General features: G+C 38.1%; 3 protein-coding genes across 4 annotated transcripts in view; 1 reads left to right on the forward strand and 2 right to left on the reverse strand.

The window, feature by feature from the left end:
* The window catches only part of LOC122350881 (cytosolic carboxypeptidase 6-like), a 51,596-nt gene extending 50,755 nt beyond the window's left edge, over nt 1-841 (reverse strand). The window contains exon 1 of the mRNA XM_043247648.1: nt 389-841. The gene's annotated coding sequence lies outside the window, so the exon portion shown is untranslated. The remainder of the gene's footprint in view (nt 1-388) is intronic.
* The window catches only part of LOC122350865 (collagen alpha-1(I) chain-like), a 513,797-nt gene that overhangs the window by 233,875 nt on the left and 255,680 nt on the right, over nt 1-24,242 (forward strand). The window lies entirely within an intron of this gene.
* On the reverse strand, nt 10,800-23,594 carry bend5 (BEN domain containing 5). Of its 2 annotated transcripts, none has more exons than XM_043247643.1 (6): nt 23,192-23,594; nt 21,498-21,619; nt 20,382-20,754; nt 18,719-18,867; nt 16,703-16,916; nt 10,800-16,525 (listed from the first exon to the last, which is right to left on the reverse strand). In XM_043247643.1, exons 1-6 carry the CDS (start codon nt 23,358-23,360, stop codon nt 16,329-16,331), a joined length of 1,224 nt encoding a protein of 407 aa, XP_043103578.1. In that variant the 5' UTR covers nt 23,361-23,594; the 3' UTR covers nt 10,800-16,328. The 2 variants fall into 2 exon arrangements, with proteins under 2 accessions (XP_043103578.1, XP_043103579.1); XM_043247644.1 differs by lacking the exon at nt 23,192-23,594 and adding an exon at nt 22,431-22,683.

The raw sequence follows: 24,242 nt of genomic DNA on the forward strand, positions 1-24,242 counted from the left end.
TTATACATCAACTGCGATAAATAGAAAGTTCAAAAGAATGCATTTGTTTGTAAGAAAAATATTTTGTACAATTATAAATAACATGAAAATGTTATTGCATTTTATTATTTTTATTTTACTTTACAGAGTAAAATGCATTATAATAATTTTTTATATAATTTTTTTTTATTACATTTTCACATTTCAAGAAAATGACAAATCATCAACATTTAGTCAAATTGGTCATAACTGAGCATTTCTTGTTAATATCGGCTGCAAAGCATAGTTGTATCCAAACTACAAAACCTTAAGAATCCGACCAAAACGAAAAACCTAACCAACCAAACACTACCTCAAATGGGCTCTGGTCTACACTGTGTGAAAATGCTCTTACTGTCATTCTGCTTACCCTGCACTCGCTGAAGTCCACTGAGCAGAGACCAAAGCAGCACTGAAGGCTCGAGCACCACATGTCAGCACCACAGAAACCCCCAGAACATACAGCAGTCAGAGCGCTTCAGATGGCCCAGTAACAGGAACATGTAGCCCTCAATGACAGCTCTCAACACGGGACATTACTTTGTCCTGTGCTGTGGGAGGGGAAGCAGGTGTGTGTTGTGGTGTGACAAAACCTGAGGTGACAGCTTGTGTTTTCATTCGGCCCCCCGCAGGACACAGTATATCGGTTTGGTCACGCTGCTTCAATCTCACTCGTTCTTCATTTCTTTCTATCAGTCACTGTCCTATGGGCTTTATCTCTTTAATTCATCTCTTCAAAATAATTCAGAGCATTTATCAGCTTCTTTCCTTCTCAGGCCCTTTGACATGGCTTGCATAACCATCGATGCAGTGCAGTTTTCCAGTACATTAATATTGACTGAACCAATAGAAATATCTGCATATTTGATGTGTATATTTAATTAGTACACAGATATGCCATTCCCTTAATATCCTAAAAAATAATATATCTTTTTAACACAATACTTGTAATGAAACAGGCCTATTACATATTTGTAAAAATCCTTAATTCCATTATTGCTAATTTATGAGTGTTTAATTGTCTTGTTTTCAGGTCTCTCAATTTGTGTTTCATTGATATTTTACCAAATTGTTTTACCAAGCTGCTAATAGGACATTTCTATCATTTGAAATGCATTGACTGGGTTATTTCTCAGATGCATTTTGGACTGAAGCAAATGACACTGTTATATATAAATAATATTTTTTATACTATATATCAAAGGGTAAATTTATTCAAACAAGCTAAGCCTTACCTTGTCGGACAGACTGCCACTACATCAACATTGCCCAAGGTATTGAACTCTATGAAGCGGAGCTGAAAGCTGCAGTCTACAGTGTAGGTCAACTGTTGTAATGTGGGTTCAAATAATTTCAACTTTGAGACATTTGCCACTGACCTTTTGAAATGCATTCTAAAGATTTAATAATTTGCCATTATGCAAGCAGTATGAGTGTAAAAGTCAGTCTAAGATGGAAGAGAGATGCAGGCATCCATAAATCAAGTTGTTTGACATAATATTATGCCATAAGGTGAATTTCCATGAAAGCTATACAGCTTATTTTAAATAAGCTAAATCTTACAGGTATTAAACAGCTAAATTAGCCTATATTTATTGGTTTTAAATTATGTACATACATATATGTATTACAGTCTCACAAATTAAGATAATTTATAATTTTTATATTCAACATAACCTTTTTTGGCCAATTGCATAAAATCACCCATATTTCCATCATTTTGTACCACACAATTTAAAGATGCTTTTAAAAGTGATTTAAAAAGTAGTAAAAGGCACACTTTAAAAATGCTGCAATATGTTCTGTTCTGTTACACTCCATCTAGTTTTTTTTTTTTTTGAATGCAAGTGAGCGTCTTTGTTGAAGCGTGCTGACTGCATATCTACAAAAACATGACAGTGGCTTTTCAAGCTTACAGCTTGAGTTGTTTCCTCTTTCCACATTAGACTCTCTCTGTTTCTCTGGAAGGCCAATCAAGGCCACTTCTGTCAGCTCTCATCGTCCCCTTTACTGACGCCTTAGTGACTACGGCCAGATCTCTTCCTGCCTGCCAAGTTATCAACACCTCTCTCACCCCGCTCTTGTAGCACACACACCCTCGCACACTAAAATACATACACGGCCCACCACTCAAAGAGTCTCAAGTGATTCAAAACAAAACCCTCAGACTGCAGTTATTAAGCACCGACTTTAGTGAGCGTAACTCCCAGCTGCCTTTAATCCCTCCGCAGGGGTGACATCCAAAGAGCCACTATTCATGTCCGACAACGCTGGCAAAACCAACCTGGAGACTTTTAAAGCACCCAAGCTCAGTCTTGGTAACCGTTCTCTCGTGGGAATGGGCACGAAAGGCTTACAGAAGAACAAGGAAGGATCTTCAGATCTGAGATTTGAAATAACTCTATATTAGTTTGGTTTCTTGCCATTTGTACTCAGCTCTCGCACAGTGAGGCCTCTTCATCTCATGGCAAAGACTAGTCTCAAAGCAAGCCAGAGCTTCAGCAAATGAAGGTTCTTTGGCCCAATATGAAGCTTTTGTATTTTCTTTTTCAGCCACGAAAAACCATCTCTTCAGTCCTCACAGAGCCCCGCCGATCTCAGGAAATGAAAGTTCACTTCCTCACACTGAGGCTTGACACTTTTTTTGTGGCTTTTGTCCACTTGAACCTTCAGAGAAACACAGGTGAACCTTGAGAATACTAATCACCAGGGCTCTGAAATTTTAATACTCGCCACACACACACACACACACAAAAGAGTGTGTGCACACGTGTCCCGATGATTGTGGCATTGAGTACGGAATAATTCATCATGTCTAATTAATTATTCAAAGTAACGGGGGAAGATGTCATCTCGGTACAAAACTTTGTAGTACAGTTAAAAAGCGAAGATGGGCAGAGACAAACTCTGGCAGTCTTCCTCACCAGAGCTGGTGTGTGTTTGAAGATCTGCTTGCTCCACTGCATTCACAATGGCTCTTTAAATCACACGTGATTACCATTTAAATAAAACAGCATGCTTAGTAACTGCTGCCCACTTCTTATAGAGCGTTTCACTATTATATTGCCACTAAAATAGATTTCCTTTGTAATGCCTGGACACTCAAAAGGCCAAACAATGCATCCTAAAAAGGAACTAGTTGTTCTATCAGGCAGTTTATTGAATGACTGCAAACTAAAAGAATGCAATCACATGTCTCACTTATAGAAGGGTTTCTTTCATATTAGGGGCATGTAACTCTCATGTAACTTACTGAACGTCAACCTACCTTTGAATAAAAAAAAAAAAAAAAAAAAAAAAAAAAAAAAGTAACAATAACCCATGCTACGGACCACAGGCCAAACGCTGAGAGCTGTTATGGAAACAACAATCTGAACATTTTCATTTAGAGAATTTGTTTTTGTTTACTCTGCCACAATCCTTCATCTGCAAGAGGCAAGCTGTCACTCATAATTTTGGCAAAAACTAAGTCTATGAATATTTCATTGGCATCGATTCCTCAAAGCCAATAAACTATTGTACAAATTGCCTTTGGTTCTGTTTCTTAGCCTTGGCACAAAGGAGCTGTCTGCCAGTATTGTTTGATCTACTATCTCCAAATAATGTTGACTAAAGTGTGTTGACTAATATATTACACTGTTAATGTTTTCTTAAAGGAACGGTTCACTCACACCACTTCCTTCCTTTGCATAAAGAACAAGATGCAGCAATAAGACCAACTGATTGTACAACTTTTTTTTTTTTAAATCAACAGATAAATCAGTGTTATATTCACATATTTATCTTTATTAAGTTATTCGACTGATTCAAGTAATGCAAATAAGATAAGTAGTAAACTATCTAAAAAATGCTAAAATATATAACTAATTTCAACTCAAAGCAGTATGCTATTTGAAAAAAAAAAAAAAAAAGTATTTCACAATGTACAAAACAATCTGCCTAGCAATACACACACACACACACACACACACACACACACACCAGTATGTCTTCTGTCAAAAAAAATGTCAAATACTGAAGTCACTGAAGACTACAAGTCCATGATGTGATGCCCAAGAATGAAGTATTATTTTAAGTTGTGCAATAAACAATTTAGATAAATGTTAGTTATAAGTTTAAGTTTATAAAATTTGTACATACGATAATATGCCATATATGTGTTACCCTTAAACTGTTCATCTAAATGTTATTCTAGACAGAACATCTTGTCTAGCTTTCATATCGTGATATGACTACTGATGTCATCATATGAAGAAGACAATTTAACACTTTTAGAGGAGACTGTCTGGCTAGTATAAGAGAAAGAAAGGCTGAGAGAAAAGAAAGAAACAATGGCATGAATACTAAGCAGCTCTGATGATTAGAAGTGTTGCTAAGAGCAGCTCTGTGACAGTGACATTGGCCGTCAATGTCAGACGACTCCGCTGCGCCTCGGCAAAGAGCTCCATTTTGAGCCATAATTAGCTTAAACATTCCCAGTATGAAAAATTCATGATAGCTTTGGATTTTTTAATTGCGGGAGCATTCTGCGTTAATCGAAGTCATTTAGAGAGCCTTCTGCTTGACACGCGAAAGAGAGGAAAATAAATCAGACGTCTGACTCTCTCAGCCAGTTAACCCGTTTCTTCTGAGCCGCGCTGTTTATTTTAATAGGGTCCGATCTGACACAGTTCTGGTCCACACAAATCAATCAAACACTGTCAGTGTGATACTGAAATATAAGAAAAGGCACCAGTGTAACAGGCCATCTCAACCACTGACATTATGCACTGCGTACATTGCACTCCATGCTTTTGGGAGATAAGCAGTTCGAAAAAAAAATCCTATTGTGAAAATAGACTTGTAGCTGCGTTATTTCTATGCTTAAAGATAAAGTTTCTAGATTACCACATGAAACTGTAAATTCAAACAGGTTTCCCCAGAACACTTCCTTTATATACCACTGGGCCAGACGACATAGTCCCACTCCAAAGCAAACAACATTTGTTGAGCCAATTTTTCAAATTATTTTCAAATATTTAAAATATGGTGCATGAGCCATAGGTACTAGTCATACGTTTATGGTGTTTTTAATGAAAGCAAATAAGGTTTGGAGCAACATGTAAATGATGTCAGAATTCCATTTCGGGGGAACTATATGGCTAATGTGCAACTTTTTGAACAATATTGCCATATACTGTCAACCAGATGAGACACAGGGCCCAAGAATAATCGAAATTGTCCAAAATGTTATCCATTCTCAAATGAAAAAAAAATTGCTCAAACATAATTGTTCAAAAAGTTGGCCAGTGTATCATCAGTATATCATCTTTAAGAAGGTTAGAAACTAAAGGCAGAAAGCATTATAGCAAATTCTATTTCTCATCACTCAAAAAGCAGACAAAGACCCGATTGGCCATGTAAAAAGAAGAACAGTGTGCGATTTGTCCTCGTCTCTTCTTCTCCTTCCCTCTCTGAAGTATTGTTCTACGTTTTTCAGGTTGAGGGCTGGACCGAATCAATGTCCATGCATCAATATATCACAGCCATAAAAAACAATTTACCTAGAGCAAGATCTCAGCCATTGATTTGTTTCTGTGCTATGGAGAGCTGCGTGCATAGGTTAATAGCATTTACAGAGGAACGTACGACTTTCCTCAAAAATAATGGTCAGGAAAAATCAAAACGCAAAGAAAAAAAATAAAGTAAAATGTAACGTTCACTCCAGTGACGGAAAAAAAAAAATTAATTGATCATGCCAAGCGTTTGAGGGAACTTTGGTTTTAGGGTGCGGAAAATGTCAACCGGACGAGGACACGTTTCACCGGGTCTTTCAACTGGAAAACTACATTTCGTTCCCTCAAGGCTTTTATGTTCATGTTTCATGTATATCAAAAAGCAAGAGCGAGAGCACACGTGAACTGTCACTGATATTGTGCCTTATGCTTTATTGTATTAAATGCTCTACTGGTTTTGACGGCACACGGAGCACGGCTACTCTTGCGAAGCTCACCGGTTTATTATCATCACTTGTGGAATTCTAAACAGCCGCCCGAAAGTTCTATTCATCTCCACATATTTCCAATTCCAAGCCGCCTCCATCACTCCAGCCCCCCTTCGGTGACAGCGTTTGTCCCATCGGCCGCTCCCGCTGTTAAAGGATGACGAGTGGAGTGCCGAGCTGCAGGTAAAGGATGATGTGTGAAGCCCTGCTGCTGACGGCAGCGTCTCTGTGACAGCACATCAATGAAGGCCGTGATGGACGTCGGGCTGGAAGCGGGCCCTGATTAAAGAGCCCCACGCCCAGCAGCGCATCTGCCGTCCGTCCCCAGTCTGCTGTCACCGTGGCTGGATACAATAAAATAGCGCTCAGGGTCATCAGGGTTTTCGGTGATGTGACAACAAGCACATTTCACAAGTGCCAATCAAACGTGTCTCTCACAGGCCCCGCCCTCATCCCTTTCTGTCCTATCTTCCTTTCTCATCTGCCCGCCCTCTTCCATCCTGGCTAAGAGATCAGAGGGAAATGCAGCAGATTTAGTAAAAGGCCTATATCAAATCAGCGGAAAGGAATACAAACTAACACACTACATGATATGAAAAAAATGGGTTTGAAATTGCTGCGTTGCAAATAACCACAAAGAAACAGCCAATAACACTGAAGTAAACATACATGATAAATATAATGTTTAATCAAGTGTAGACTATAGACTTTGTTCATTTAAATGGCATGCAAAACGATATACAATATGGAATAGAAATCCTGTCAAATGGTAACCTTATATTTATTTAATTTTAAGTCAGCGGCATGTTATCATTGGTTTAAAAAGTCATTTTGCATCCAATTTTAATCCACTTATGGGTAAAAATCTTTTAATTGTTTACAGTGTGTTAATTAGTCAATAAAAAAAAGTGCTGTTAGTTAAAAATCAGCAACTGTAATGAAGCATAAATACTTCAAAAAACTAAGAAAACTATATAAATGTTACGAAAGCTAAAGTTTGAAATGTTGCCTTGGCAAATAACAAATCATTAAGACAGAAAATAAAGCTACTAAACGAGAAAAGCGCAAAATTACTTAATAAAATAACAAGAACAATGAACAGCTTATTCAAACACTATAATAGTACAAAATACTAAAGTCTGTTTTGTCACACTAGAATGGAAGATCAGTTTTATGCATGCATGCATACATCTAGAAAAGAAGAAGAAGAAGAAAAAAAAAAAAAAAAAAGTAGGACTTGCGAGTTTGAATAAGCCACGCATTGTCTCAATCCCATTTCCTTTTCTCTTTCCATAACTCCCCGTCCACTCCGAGCTGACAGAACACAGAAAAGTTACAGCCTCAAAACTCAAATCGAACCTAAAGATGAACGCGCTGAGAGTTTTCTGTACTTTTTCTTCTAGAGGGTGAAAAATCCAATGCAATGAAATAGAGAGAATTGGAGCAGGTCTCTCTGAAGTGAACACACGTCCCTGCATGTGCCGGCCCTGACGCCCAGCTCAATCCATCATTACTACACTAAATCATCTCTCTGTCAATAACACCACTGCAAAATATTACAGTCATGTGGATACTGTTATTTTTAATGACATTCAGCAGTCCCCTTGGGCTGATGGAGCGAGAGAGAAATACAGAGAGGGAGAGAGACTGCATAGGTAGGCAATAACATTTGGCAGAAAAGTGCTTAGCAGCTTGAAAAAAGTCAAAAGTGAGCACGCAGAGGAACTGTTAAATACTAAAAGAAGACTTATCTCCATGACAGATAATTGCTAGTTTGTTAAGTCGGAAATGTTTAAAGGATCTATAGAAGATCGTTGAGATTCTGGGAAAACAGGAATGGGAAAAGGTTTCCAGCGAGCTGGCAAATCCAAGTCCATTATCTAATTGCTCATTTAATATTAGAATAGGTTTTTGACATTCTCATTTATTACAAGAGCTCAATGCAACCTGGACTTCTGAGTGTGTGTGTGTGTGTGTGTGTGTGTGGTCTGATATCAATGTCACGCCTCCTCAATAACTCAGTCAGGGCAGTGTGCTTATCTTTCTTTGACACTCAGATCAATCTTGCTTTTAATCCTGAACCCATTCGCAGTCTTTCTCACCTCAACTCCACACATCAAACACAAACATCACATCCCTCCTGCGAATGTGCGTGTCTGTGTCCAATCGAGTCAAGGACACAGGATGGGGGTGGCTGATCTTCCAGAATCCACATTATACACTTCATATAGGTAGTAGGCAGTGCTGGCTGATGTTAAACGCTCTTAGAATTTTCATAGAATTATGGTGTGAATAGACTGTGATGATGAGAACACAATTCGACGTGATTTGGTAACAGATTCGTGAATAAGTCTGAATAAACAAAATAATGCAGTGTTCAGGACTTACTGAAAAAAAGCAGGTAAACAACTCGCACTAAGATATAACCACTTTGTTACGTCAAAACAAGACTTCTGACGGCATAAAAACACGACAACATCCGTGGGAGGTTTTGGTGAATAATCAGCTTGGTTAAATGTAATGTAAATCTCAGTGTATGCAACCAATATTTACTGAGCATTGATGACCCAGAAAACCCCCCCGAAAAATACTTAAATGTTAGCTATTAAAAAGAATAGCTGAACATAAGTTTACAAATAGAGTGCCCTCCAAATGTTTTTCTCCAAAGCATGTTGGCCACAATTATTAGCACCCATAGAAGGACTTTGAGTGAAATATAACTGAAGTATACACCAATTTATATTTACAGTTTTTTTTTTGCACAACAGGAGCATGAAATTGTCCATCCATGACGTCCTGTTCCACAGGGCTATATATATTAGGAAAACAAAGACCATTGAGTCATCCAATAAAACCAATAATGAATAAAACCAAATAATGTAGTTCTTATGTGAAGCTTCATAAAACGGAAAGTGGCTGTAAGAAAAGAGCTAAAGCATTGAAAATCCTCATTTCCACCACCAAGGAAATAATTAAAAGGTTCCAATCAACTAAAGATGTTGCAAAAGATCTGCCTGGATGAGAACGTGTGTCTATATTGTCAACATATCTCTACAGCTGGAGAACTGAGTGTTTAGTTGAGTCTTGGAGTCACAAAGTCAAAAACAACAAACAAACAAAAAAAAAACATGTTGTTTGAGAGGGTTTTGATAAAAATGTTCCTTACTCATCCAAAAACAATCTCCAGCATATCAAGTTGTCAGACATGACTGGAACATTAAATTGCATGCTTCCATGGTCAAATGAATAAAAAAATAAAAAACTGGCAGCAATCCAACCAGATGAGTTTAGTACAGGGTTCCTCAAATCTTACCCTGGAGGTCCAATGATCAGTTTAGCTCAAACCCTGATACCTACCTGTTATTTTCTAATGATCCTTAAGACACTGATTAGCATGTTCAGGTGTGTTTAATTAGGGTTAGAGCTAAACTCTGCAGTGCATTGGACCTTCAGGTTAAGATTTGAGGAACCCTGGTTTAGCACAAACACGGATACAATGTACCCCATGGCCACGGTTAAACACACAACTGGATCTTTAGTGTTGTGCGTCTGCTTTTGCTATTGCTCAGTCCTCTGACTTGAACTCTGTAAATGTAAATGAGTGAACTGAAGAGAAGCAGCACCAACACGAATCTGTAAATCTGAAGGATCTAAAGAGATATTCTGTATGAAAGAATGGTCTCTGATCTCTTAAGTGTTCTCCAAACTCTTCAGGTATTATAAGAGAAAACTCAAGAGTTTTTATCCTGGGAAAAGGATGTTGCAGTAATTGGGTGCCAATAATTATGGCCAACATGAACTTGATTTTTTTTTTCACAGCTACCTTGGTTCATATTTACCAAGGGTGCCAATATTAGTGCAGGACTGCATTGTATAATAAGTTGTTTAAATCGTTACTGCCTTGAGTTATTTTAATCCAATAAATTTAAAATGCTTAAAACCACTGTTGCTTAAAAATAGATCTCTCTCTCTTCGACATAATATTAATGTAACAATTCAAAATGTATTTGTTCTTAAAATTTGTTAACTAATACATTGCTTTTTGTGTGTGGAAAAAGAAACCGCTCACACTGAGAGGATTTGTTTGTAGAATAAAAGTCTGAATTTATTCTGTTGATCTGTACATTGAACAAGAGTACTCAGACAGCAGAACACACACGCATACATACATACACCTACACACACGCACACACTCTCTCTCTCACACACACACACACTCACATACACACACACACAACTGATGTTAACCTTTGAAACCAGCTGTGCACAGGTGAGAAGTGCAACTGGTTCACGTGGAAACATTTGATTTCACTTTCCATTGTCTTTCTATCCTTGTTCTCTGTTTGAGTCCCCATGGAGTCAGACTCAAGGTGCAGTGAGGCCAAGTTTAGCTGAAATTAAGCTGGATTCAGCCTAAAACACAGTATGAATAGAAATTCTCCATTGAGAGTCCTTTTAGTCCAGGCTTAAGCTTGATTTGGTGTGCAAGTAAAGCAGACCTAACGTATGGGGAACGGGGACTGTTGTGAGAAGAAAGATCCCGCTGACAGCAGCCCTCACTGACTCTGTGGTAAAACCAATGCTAACCAGTATGTGACCATATCAAAAGAAAATACGCACAACCACCCACAAACGCAGACCTGAAAGAGAGCATGTTCACAGTTATTTCCATCCAACATTCTCCATCAACGGCTTTCCCGAAAAATATTAATACATTATATATATATATATATATATATATATATATATATATATATATATATATATACACACACACACACACACACACATACATGTATATGTATATATAGGTTTCTAGATATTTATTCAGCAGCAAGAATGAAGAGATGACAGACATGATAAAGACACAAAGTTAAATGAAAATGCAAAATGTTCAGATTTAAATGCAATACGATAGATTTCCGAACTCGCTGTCTGGTCTTGAGGTCAGTTCATGAAGCCCATGAAATATTCGCTTTGCAAGAGACATAAAATCATCAAAAACGTCTCGACAGGAAAGTGGTCGCTAACAAAATTACACAGTTTGCCATCAGTTGTCACGTTACACGCTCTAAATGAATCAACTGTCTGTATTAATATAAAATGTCATGGAAACATGCGACTGATTGTATTTTCGTGGACGGACTAATTTACGTTCTGCTGAGCGGCAGGCGCTCAAAACACCCGTATTTCTGAGACCGGTTTCGCTCAACTGAAATGCAAATTGGAGACTTTGTTCCCAAACTGTTCCCAACAACAACGAGTTTCTTTGGGAGGGAACCACTTTGGTAAGTTAAAAAATATCCCTACAGTTAACGTACTGTAAAATATCATCACCACCACCAAAAGTAAGACTAACATGTTAGTTGCACTGTATTTTTACAGTGGGATTGACTTTCACATTAACTGCTGAGGACCACATTGCTGTGAGAGTCAACTGCCCAGTGATATTTAGGTAGATGGTTTGGATTATCAGGTTTCACACTCCAGCATCAGGTTTGTATTGTACAGTAAAGACAAGGTTATATGGCCACGGAAAGATCCTGCGTGCACTGTTAATTTGGAACAGAGTATGTGAGGTAATTTGTTTGAGAGGTATGTCTTACTCGAAATATGACAAAACAAAATTTTTATGACATGCCGGATGCAATTCCTACGATTCTTGTAATCTGATGCTTTATTTTTATCCCAGAATTCCCGCTGCTATAAAATGAACATTAACCAGTTTAATTCATGCAAAGCAGAACGACCTCCAGAAAAGTAGAAAAATTAGCACCATCTGAGGTAAGTAACACAGATTAAACAACCCATGCCTGCTGTAGCACCATCAATGGGATAAAAATCTAATTACTGCAAAAGAAACACTATTTACTGCCACAGAAACATTGACACAGTTGTTAAGGGAGTAAAATACGGCATCTGAAATGAATCTACCATACAAACCGATATATATATCTCTGAACGAGGTATGAGGGTGGCGAGACTGTCTTAGGAACACAGACGATGAGCAGCAATGAGGTAGGACTGTGACTCTACATGCTTGTTTTCAGACTAAGAATAACCTGAACTTGTGTTTTATCAAAAATACATTTCTTTCACTAGTAGAGCTGAGAATATCGGTTATTAAATATGACTGACTGAGTAGGGTCCTTTATTGTAATCGTGAGCGTGAAAAAAAAAGTCAGAGCGCAACAGGAGGTTGCCTTTCTTGCTATAGCGGAATACTGGGCAGTTTTGGGAATTGCTGTGGCGTATGGGGCGGGTCCTCAGCATTTGATTGACAATCTCAGAATGTAGGTTAGTGAAGCAGACCAAAGCAATACTAACTAATTTTTTTCCCCCAAGAACGTCCACATACTAGTTTTTTGGCATCATAAAGGAACAAAAAAAAAACAAAACAAAAAATGATTTGAGATTTTTCAAACTGAACAATATAGCCATATCCATTATCTAAAGATTAATGCTCTTTTAATACAAAACAGAAAACACAAATCAGAAAACGGAGATGTCGGCAGCACAGCAACACCTTGTAATATCATCTTTTTTCAGTAAAAATATATCTCGGCTGTTTCTTTCCTGTTGGCTTAGCTGTGGACAACCGAAGCAGGGGCCTTTTTTGTGCAAGTTCGTATTCATAAGACTGATCACAAACTGTCCGTTGCTGAGAATCCACTTTGGCTTATTTATAACAGAACGACGCAAACCCCCAACACACATTCAGATCGGACGAAACTCGTTTGACATGACAAAACGTCTCCTGGAACAACTCAGATGATATGTTGATCCCTCAAACATGCTTTGCACCGGACTTGCCGTTTTCTAGAGGCACAGACCAGCTCAAAGATAAGCACCACTATAACACGGCCACTGAAAGCATAGGCACCAGCCTCACCAGTCTCCCAGAAAAGAAAAACACAGCCTCCGCGAGGCTACTGCTTCGCTTTTGTAGCCTTTTAGCCTATAAATACTGTACATGATTGTATTTAAAAGTCGGATTTCCCTGATGGGATTCACTGGTTTGATCTCACAACTGAAGAAACTTTAAATTTTTAATTTTCCTCGGATCTGAACGCCGCTGTGCCCGAATTTAGTCTCGGCGCAGCTGCGAGGCAAAAAAAAAAAAAAAAAAAAAAAAAGTAAGCAAAAGAGCAATACATAATGCTGTAGTCTTTTTCAAGGCAACGATTCCACTAGCAAATCTCCACATAAAAAGTATGACAACATGGACCGATGATAAAGTTTGGCTGTCATTCAACCTCTGCACACCTAAAGCTGTCATTTTCCAGTATACCCGCACAGTACGTACGCTCATTATGGAACATCAAATATTCAATAAGTGTGGCAATACATATCACACAATACAGGAAATATCTACAGAAAAAAAGAAGAAGAGAAAGACATTCAGTGGAACAAAAGAACCTTATTACAATCTGTCCTCTCCCGTAATTACCTTGACATATTGGAGGTACGTCGCTGTAAGAAAGAAAAAAAGGAATCGCTTTCACAGGCTCAAGAGAATGAGAAACAAATGGCTGCTAAACTGCTATTGAGTGGCAGAAAACTGATAGCTGATTTATGATTTCTCGTGAACGTCTTTTCACAAGCATTGTTAAATGTTTATGTTGACTTTTTTTTTTTGTTTTGTTTTAATTGGCTTGAGTAAATCACAACAAAGAAGCCAACACTGATGGATTTTTATACGTTTTTTTCCTCCTTAGGATTAAAGTGCTACGTTGTCGAAGATGGACAATGACTTCCTCAGAACGGAAAGGCGGGCGACGGCTGCCTCTCGACGGAAATGACTCCAAATGAAATGATAGTCCATAAATGACTCACAGTGAGGTGAAATTCATAAATTGAAGTTCTTGAAGCATCAAGATACCTGCGGTAAAAAATCCATGATAGTATCAATTTAAGATATGGGTTTCTGTCATTAGAGATGACGTATCGTGAAGAGCCCTGCATTCTTTGAGAAATATGAGTACCCAGGATCTACGTTAATAGCGAAACGTCACATATACACTGTAAAAGTAGAAATGATTAGAAACTATATATGAACCAGCAAAGATAAAGACAGAATTACAACATTGTCTGACTCGGTTTGGAACCAGAAGCTTAGTGAGATAAGGTGCAGCCTGGATGCAAATGACAAAATGTTGAGAATATACTCCAAATATACACTGAAATTTTCTGCCCACTAATAAAATGTACTTGATTAAAAAAAAAAAAAAAAAAAAAAGAAAACATTAAAAATATGGGAGGCTTTTGTGTGGCAGATCTGTGATCTGTTAATTCACAGTAAGCGATATGGCATCACAGTCAAGAAACCAAATCTGCAAGAGATCGTTACACCGACAAGCCACACAGACTGTTTGTGATGAAAATAAAGACGACAAGGGGAGACAAAGGACTAAAGTGTGGATGGCATGGCTCATTGTAAGTTGTCACGATATCTTATTTCCTCCCCTAACGAGTGCTCCCTCTACAGGTGGCCAGAGCCGAGACCCTGCGGTTGGTGCGACCAGAAGGATGAGGCTAATGTGTAACTCCCAAGCACTGCTGACAGTTTTACCCACGTCTGCACACGGCGCCTGGCATCTCTCCACACTCACACCAAAGTGCAGTTAAAGCAATATCAGCTCATATTACAATCACAGCTTGCTATAAAACAGAGAACACAGTTCCCAATGATTGCCAGCTGGAAAAAGGCCCTGCAGCCTAGCTCAGATTTCCACTTACCCTCCGTCCCAAGTGCAATTTACGGCTGGTAAAAGGTCTTAGGTGGTCTCCATCTCTGTAGACCCGATAATACAATAACTCCTGTCCCATGGCTAGTCCATCAAGTACACTGAAATCAAATTGGATGTGCTCTTGTTGTTTACAAGAATCTTATTTTATACTTTACGTCATTTTTAATGCATTGTCGTCAACTGTGTGCTTTTGTACACAACAAGACATCTGCAATATTACGAATTCAAGTATACTTCAAAATACGGCATTAAATACTCTATTCAGAGTTGAATCTGAAAAAAATGTAAAGAGAATGTGAATTACTGGTGGGTATTTCTTTAGGCACCAAACTTTACTCAAACGCATTTGTTTTGTTAAAACATACACTGCTATTCAAAGGCTGATAAGATTTTTAAAAAAGAAATTAATACTTTTAGTCAAAAGACATATTTTAAATAAATGTCATTATTTTGAACATTTTATTCATTAATGAATACTGATTTTTTCCCAAGTACTCACTAAAATATTAAGCGCCACAATTGTTATTAATATTAACAGTAAAAGAAAAGTATTTGAGTACCAAATGATCATATTAGAACGATTTAGGAAAATTTGTAATAATATTTCACTAATGTACTTTTTTACTGTATATTTTTAGCAAAAACATAAAAAAAAAGAAAAGAAATCTTACCGACCCCAGTAGTGTAAATTACTTGAAAACACATCATTATAAATTACAACTTTTAAACCACAGAAATCTCCCAACAGGCAGCATACAGCCTGAAACAAACATAAGAAGTCCACTAATGCTCTGGAAAAAAACTCTAAATTTAACATTTAAAAATGATTTGTTCACCTTTTTATGGCTCGTCTTTAAACACAAGCTGCTGTCCATCTTCCAGGATAACCGTTTAACACCACTGACTACACGCGACCTCTCCACCCCTAACAACCATCAAGAACAACAACGGACCATCAGTAGTCATCTCAGGAAAGCAATTAACGGGAGCAATTAGGCCTAGATTGATTAATTAAATCAATCGTTCATTAAGACGACGCAGGGTGTGACCCTGTTTAAAAGTGCAACTCTTTATGTTAAGTACCTTTAGCAGATGGTCCCTCTGAAGTGACCTACCTCCCCTTAAGACTCCGACTCTAAGCCAGCATTTATGACACCTTGCAAACATCCTCCTGAAACAAGAAGGCTTCTCCTGAAGGGAAGCCTCTTTAGTACATTAGGACATGTTCTGACACAGAACACAAGCTGATGTGCCAAACACATTTTTCTCACACACGATTTAAAGGATCGCTCCTGTCTATCAGGCATAATATCCGACCCACCCCGAGAACCCCCATCAAAGCTTACAAAAACCCGCCCCATTCACTCACAGAATGCACGCCAGCATGCTAAGGCAGTGTGGAGAGAGGTAAAACTGTCAGACAGGCTGTAAAACAGAGTCTACGAGAGTAAAAGACAGAGAGGTCTTGGGAGGGCATCGGTGGAAATCTCAATTGGCAGCGCCGGTGATTATGTGCACCTTCTCCACCAGAAGTCCTTGAGGAGTAGAATGAGCTATGGTGACAACTTCAGCGCCCCCTACAGACCGTCGTAGGGGAAGTTTTCCATCTTCACCGTCTGCTGGATGAGAAGCTTAGACTCTCGCCGTTCCTCATTCTTAATAGATTTGTTGATATCCATGATCTTTTCGCAGATGTATTTGTTCACTTTGGATAATCGCTGGGTGATCTCTGCACTGTCAGCTGTTTCTTGAGACACACGGTCATACAGACACTCTGAAACGAAATATCACACTTCAAATTAGCAAAGAAAACAGCTGTTTCCTGGAACACACGGTCATGCAGACACTCAAAAGAAATATTAGCAAATGAATTCTATCAGCAGAACCAGAAATGTACCCCCCCAACCTATTTCTAATAACAAATCTAGTAAAAAAAAAATAGTGGGTTTACCTCGAACAATTTTGAGCTTGCTTGGTGAGAGAGGTGGTTTGGGCAGGGCGTCTTTCTTCTTCTTCGTTGCGACGCCAGTCACGCTGCGGTTCTTCAAGGTTTCAGTGCCCCAGATCATCACCGCCAGGTTTTTGGTGAATTTTGAGTCTCCCTGTGTCCGTTGTAGCTGGTGCCATTTCTCCTCCTCCACCCAAATACCTCCACCCAAATGCACCTGCAAGAGACATACTCTTTTTCAAATATGCAACATACACACTGTCACTGACAAGATTTTGCTTTCACATTCTGCCACTTCAGTGCCATTTGGTCTATTCCCCAAAGTGTGTCTGAAACATGGTAGCCTTCCTTTCACAACGAATTAAACAGCTCTGTTTATGGAGGATGAAATGCAAGATTGTATGTGATTCAGATTTAAGCTTGTTAACTGCTGTTTGTGCTGCATGTATTACAGTCGTGCTCCTATATATTGTGTTTTCATAAACCTTGCTTATCCTGCCATTAATTAAAAAAAAAAAATCTAAATCATTATTTAGTACTGACTTGAGCACCTACCTATTGAGATTGACACACACACACACACACACACACACACATACATATATATATATAAATAATGATCTGTATTACTTTAAATAAATAAAATAAAAAAAAACTTTTCACCAATAATTTTCCACGACCTTTCTAGGTGTTTGCAAGCCAGGTTTTACACTACTCAGGAGAAATAATTAGCTGATGAAATCTTTTACAGCAAAGCATAACCAGACAATATATATTCATTATAGAAATGACTTTTTGACAATTTTTCCATGGCCATGAGAACCCTATCCAGTGAAGCTACTGGTGTTTTGTGCCCTGCCGCATACCCTCTGAGATCTAGGTACTGATCACCACATACAAGAGACGTGTCACACATAACTTCAGTGGTGAGGTGTCTGGGTTCATTAAATGCAGTAATATGTTTTGACAGATGCCAGACCAGAGTGTTGACTTTTAAGCCACACTGTGGAGGACACGGCCCAAAAAGCCATCAGGTGGATTGATGGGCAGCTGGTGAGTAACAGCTGAGGTAATGTGCCTTCTGCTTTGTCACCCTGAGCAGTCTTCAGGCTCGGATCCAGTGGCTTTTCCCCAATGCAACTAATGTGCTTTAGGCCCTGGTCCAGCAGACAAGCTTTTCACTGCTCTTAACTTAGAGGAGATTTGCTTTTCTACGGCTACCTGTCACTCAGTGCAATTCCTGTGGTACAAATAATTAATGCCGGATATGTGTGCGTATGTGTAAGGGCCTAATTTGCTTTTGTTCTTCACGCTTGAACTGAGAACCCTTTCAGCATGTAACACAAATTCCCCCCTGTCATGCGAGGCAGGCGGAGGAACGCAAAATGCGGACCCGATGTCTGCTAACAGGGCTCAAAATCACAGCAAGCGTTCTGGTTAAAAGGCCCTTTGAGACTGACGGGGGGAAGGTTGTAGAAGGGATTTCGCTAGTCAATTAGACAAACCAAACACCACTGCAAAACATTAAAAGAAACATTGAATTGCACTAAGGCAAGGAGCAATGGCACAATCACTAAATTGTCTTGTTTATACAACAGTTAGTGTCTGTATTAAACTAATGGCCGATATCAAGTCACTTTTCTTGAATGAATAACACATGCATTTATCAAGTAAATATCAACGTTGACCATAACTTTATAAGGTCTCAACACAATTGACATGCTGTTATTTAACAAATATATAGAATGAAGTGTAAGTTATACATAATATATACTACCGTTTAAAAGTTTGGGGTCAGCAAGATGTTGAAAACAGTTGCGCTGCCTAATATTTATGGTGATTTTTTTAAATTTAAGAATAAAAAGGTAGTGTCTATGCACTAAAAATACGGTGATCGGCTGCTTTCCTGCTAAAAAAAGACTAGAACGTATAAAGTAAGTTTGGGGCATTGAGTATTTTTGGGATGTTTGAGAATCAGTTACCATTGAAAAAATAGTAGAAACACACACGACTACGTACTTTTCCATCATTGAAGGTGTAGACAGTTCTGGGGGATGGGGAGTGGGTGGAGCTAGTGTTGGCTTCCTCTTGACACACCTCCTGTGGTTCACTGATCGGCTCCACCACCTCTGCTTTGATTGTCTGTGTGCCATTGTCATGCATCGGCTCTGTATGAAGCAAAGCAAAACACTGCTTACTCTTCAGTACAGCATAGTCTAACAGGAGAAAGATGAGTGTAATCGTGAGAAAGTGTTGACAGCAGACGTCCCCCGCTCTCTAATGAGAGTTTTGAATTCAGTCTTGAATTCAGTCCAGTCCTGGCCAGCTCCCTTTAAAGAGCTGCCTGAAACATGGCTCTCCAGTGCCTCAAGACAACCGGGTCATTTTAGCTCAGTAAGCTGGCTTGGTAGCTGGCCGCACTAAGCTCTAATGTATCTGTTGAGTTTTAATATCGGTCAGTGCACTGCACGTCTGACCCTAAAGAACCCTGGCCGGTCTAATCTTCAGCCTGCTCCACCAGCTCGCTCCAGACCACAGTCTGTTTCCCCCCCAAACACACACACACACACACACACACACACACACACACACACACACACACACACACACACAGGCACAGCAGCTGGCCGGGATACTGGCCTGAGCGCTCTGGACACCATGTCCTCTTTAAGCAGCCTGTACTGTAGTCTTCATCTGAGTGATTTATCAGTCCCTGCAGCTCAGAACTATGTGGAAAATGTAATAACATTAAAAATGTTAAACTATTAGGGCTGCCAATTTAACATGCTAACTTGACACAATTAATTAAAGAGATAAAAGCAATGGTTAAAGTGATTTCTTTTTACAAAAAAATAGTGCAAAACATGTTTTGTAGAATGCAACATGGATTGCTGTGGACTGCCGGATGATAGACTTGTGTTTAATAATGACAATATAATACTATATTGTTTTACAACCATTTCTTGTAAAGTCTATTTAATGTTTTCTGCCATACTGATATAATGACTGTGAATTATCTTCATTTAGAGAAAATATTGATGCGTGCGATTAATTTGATTAATTAATAACATAATTACATGACATAATTAATTACTTGATATGCAGAATATTAATTAAGTACTTGCTATGCTAAATAATTATCAAATTAATCAAATGATGAACATTTTAATTGACTGGCAGCCCTAAAAATTACACAAGAGCGCATTTAAATTGCTGTCTGAACATGCTGTAAGTCCTTGATCTCGTCTGCTCTGAACTGGACACTAAATACGTCACTCACACTATTGCCTACTTAAATCTGACTAGTCATTGCTATTAAGTGAAAAAAAGCTCTATGTAGCCTTAAAAATGCTACCAAGCAAAATTAGGCTGTAAAGCAAAATGGATAATTCTGATAATAAAATCAGATTGAATTGAGCCATGCTTGAAGCGGTTACAATATAAAATGACAATGACAAGGCCTTTTAAGCACACATTTACAATACAGATAGTTTGAAGGTTTAGGCTTCAATCGAAACAATGAATTTCTAAGATTCAATTTACAATCGATCTTCTGCATCAGATGTTAACGAGTCGTTGCAAATATGTTAAAATTGCATACAGTTTCATTGCATCAGTGTTGGTGTGAACATGCCTTTAGTTTGTCAAGTGTGCCGATACATATGATTCATGCAAATCTCACCGCTGCCAAGCCTCATGAGCAGGACATCCTGTAGGCGTCGATTGAAATCACGCAGCTCCTTGACTTCAGTCAGAAGACTGCCATACTCCTTAAGCTTCTTGGCCTGCTGCAGCAGCTGCCTGCGTGTGCGCTCCAGTTCCTGCTGCAGGCGTCTCATTTCCTCTTCCTGCTGCCTGTAGCTGTGCACCAGCTCCTCGTACAGAACGCGAGGCACCACGGCCTCGTCCTGCTCTTCCTCTTCCTCTGTTGTGAGTCTGTCCAGCTCCTCTCCCTCAGTGCAGGAGTTGACTGCGTTCCTCTCCAGCCGTGCCACCACAGCAGCCAGGCTCTTTGAGGAGTTGGAACTGGCCCTCTGCTGTTCCTGTGACTGGACCTGCATCACAACATTCAGCATCTTGACCAGTGCAAAATGTGTGCCAGTAAATAACAACAAACTACTTATTTTATGGATATCGGTCTACCTTTCTCCAGTGTAAGCTTTAACTTAAACAAAGATTCACATTTTACACATTCACATTACAAAGGGCTAATTTCATAATATCAATTTCCTTGCTCATTTCAATTCACTGAAAATGAGCAGCCCAGCACTGGGATGTCACATGAATGCATTGACACATGACTCTCCAAGCTTCCCGCTTCTGGCTCATTGTTTTTAATGTGTGTGTGTGTGTTAAAAATATATATGTCTACTGAAATAAAATTCAACTTGAAAAGCTGGACTGCTCTATAATGACATACAGTATAAATACGCAAAATAATTATATAATATACCTGCTGATTTTATTGTATACAATTAAAATGAATAAAACTGATATATAATAAAACTCTTACATGAGTGAAACACATGGACTTTTTGGTAACCAGCTAAAACTGCCAGATTAAACAGGCTTGAAACGTTTAATATTCAGCAAGCGTCAAAACATGTTCTAGCATTTTGTCGTGTTTTGCTTACGGAATATAAAATACACTTTTAATATTGGTAGAAAATCCCTGTTGAGCCATTAGTGATCTGTCCACATATTCCCTATCTACAAATCCAGACCAGTAACTGCAAGCTTGTAAATATCTTACACTCTCCCAAATCTTAAAATCTTTCTTAAAAACCCAAATACCAACCTTTTTATGTCTAAGGGGCATTCTCTCCTCGCCAAAATGATTCTCCACTGTGTTCCTGTTCGACATCTTGGGTATTTTCATCTTCTTTTGCATAATACTGTGCTCAAATTCTTCAATGCTTTCTAAAAAAGGAGAAGGGGAATCAAGTCAGGGATGCAAATATTTCATCTCTTTGCTCTGGAATAATGATACAGTAAAAACAAGGACACATCAGCAAGAGAAACATTTTATGAGTTTGGTGGAGAAGGTTCCCAGTAACCTTGTAGTGACACAGATGACTAGCTATTGTTGCAATAAACTATTAATGGAGCGTTTAACTTTGCAAAGCGACGTTGACGGTGCAGCATCAATATGATTTTGACAGGCGGGGTCGTCACAGCTGTCGCTGTGTGATGCAGTGTCAAGTACCCAAGGCCACTTGGAGAAGACATCCCATATAAATGTGCCTACCTAACCCCTTATCATGTCAAGTGGAAAATGCCCTCAATCATCATCCTAAGATCTTGAATGTTAACTACGTATTAAAAGTTTTAAACTGGCCAGGTATGAGATATGAGCCTCAAGGTCGGCCACAACAGATTGCAGACTGCTTAAGTTAAAGCAACTGATTTAAAAGCTGTACTGGACTCCAGACTTCTGTCCCTAACGAGATCAGGTTTGTAAGACCAGGTTGAGCCACACATGTAGATTAGTAATGTATCTAAATAGACTTGATTGAAAAGTGGCAGGAGTGAAAGTGGTTGGAGGTTTTTATAACTTGAGCTGAAACAGGAAGTGTCACATGATAACAGATGTGCCACCAGCACTGATTTGAACCACACATAATACTCTGACAACTGACATGATATAATTTAACAGTATAATACGCTGACGTAAGGTTTGAAGCAAACTGTAGGGCGTCAAAAAAAAAAACGACTAAAAAATAAGCCTTACCTGGCTAGCTAATGTGATGACAGTAACCTAGCTGCTAGAGCTAAAAACAAAAAACCGTTGCAATCCACAACTTTCTAGTTACCAAATCTGCTTTTTCGTATCTTTATTAGTTTAAAAAAGACTGCTACAGTGATTTCATTCGAGTGCTAGCTCTTATGCACCGCCGATAAATGAAGGAAACGTTAGCAGCAGGCTAACAATCGCTTAGCATCCTGAGCCTCTCTCTGCTTTAAAACCCTCTTATCTTCCGTTTCTACTTTCACGAACTTGTTCAGACGTTTTCGACACGCGTTACCTTTAGTTTATATTCAGATTGCTGGCATTGTCAAGCACAGACACTATTACGTCTCTCTATTACACAAACCCCGCAATCACGACGAGCTAAAAACACCAGAACAATCAAGAAGACATCAAACCTGACATAGTCGCCGTCTACACCCATTTATCACATGAAAACATTCAGGTTATATCATTCATTTTTTTCTTAACACGCCAATACATGCGTGTTAAAGCATGTTCTTGCAGCTCATGTCAAATTAAAATGACAATGTGTGTGGTAACTTTTCACATTACGCCACAAATATAATATAATGCTTCACAGAAAATGTTTCATGCACATGCTAATAAAAAATATGATTTATATCAAAGTTGCATGACATTTCATATAACGTCGTTAAGCTTTGATATACCGTAGTATGCGTGTTACTGTTATTTATGACGGTTATTATTATAGTTAATAAGAAGAGAAGAACAGAACTCACCTGCCAGGGCGAGGATGTGTGCTTTGGCAGGCTGGCCTGCGCCTCTCAGCACCACATACACCTTCTGATCATCAAAATCTCTTTTGTGCACAGGCTGGAAATCTTTCACGTCTGACACAGGTAACGCGTAGCACATATCGTCCTCCAAGAAACGCACGAAAGCGTACATTATTTTTGCTCTTTGGTCCCTGCTCTTTGGGATAGGGCTTGACAGTTTCCCTCAAAAAAGATATTAAAAAAACACATATAAACACAAAGAGGGGGGAGACAGTGGGGAGGCCTCTGCGATCGACTGCTTCTGTCTGACTGGTGCGTATCAGTTGAGGAAATGCAGAGTCTGGTCGCCACAGACTGTACTAATCAAAACAGATGTGACGAGATGTTTATTTTGGGGGGTTATGTCGTTTGCCCTTAATTATATAAAAATAAAATAAATAGTAATAGAAAACAAGATTAATAATCCCGGCAGTTATAGTATAAAACAGGATAGTATATCATTAATAATAATAATTCCCATTTCTAAAATAGATTCAAAGTGTATATTGCCATGTGCACAGTAGTTTCCTTGTACAATGAAATTAATTAAATAATATGTAAATAAAAGGTCAATTTTGTTGTTGTTGTAAATGCCTGTTAATGCCATATATATATACATATATAAATATATATATATATACATATATATATATATATATATATATATATATACATATATATATATATATATATATATATATAAATATATATATATATATATATATATACGTATATATATATATATATATATATATATACGTATATATATATATATATATATATATATATATATATATATATATATATATATATATATATATATATATATATATATATATATATATATATATATATACGTATATATATATATATATATATATATATATATATATATATATATATATATATATATATATATATATATATATATATATATATATATATATATATATATATATATATATATATATATATATATATATATATATATATATATATATATATATATATATAT

Source organism: Puntigrus tetrazona, chromosome 8 (genome assembly GCF_018831695.1).
Source record: "Puntigrus tetrazona isolate hp1 chromosome 8, ASM1883169v1, whole genome shotgun sequence".
Lineage (NCBI taxonomy): Eukaryota > Metazoa > Chordata > Actinopteri > Cypriniformes > Cyprinidae > Puntigrus > Puntigrus tetrazona.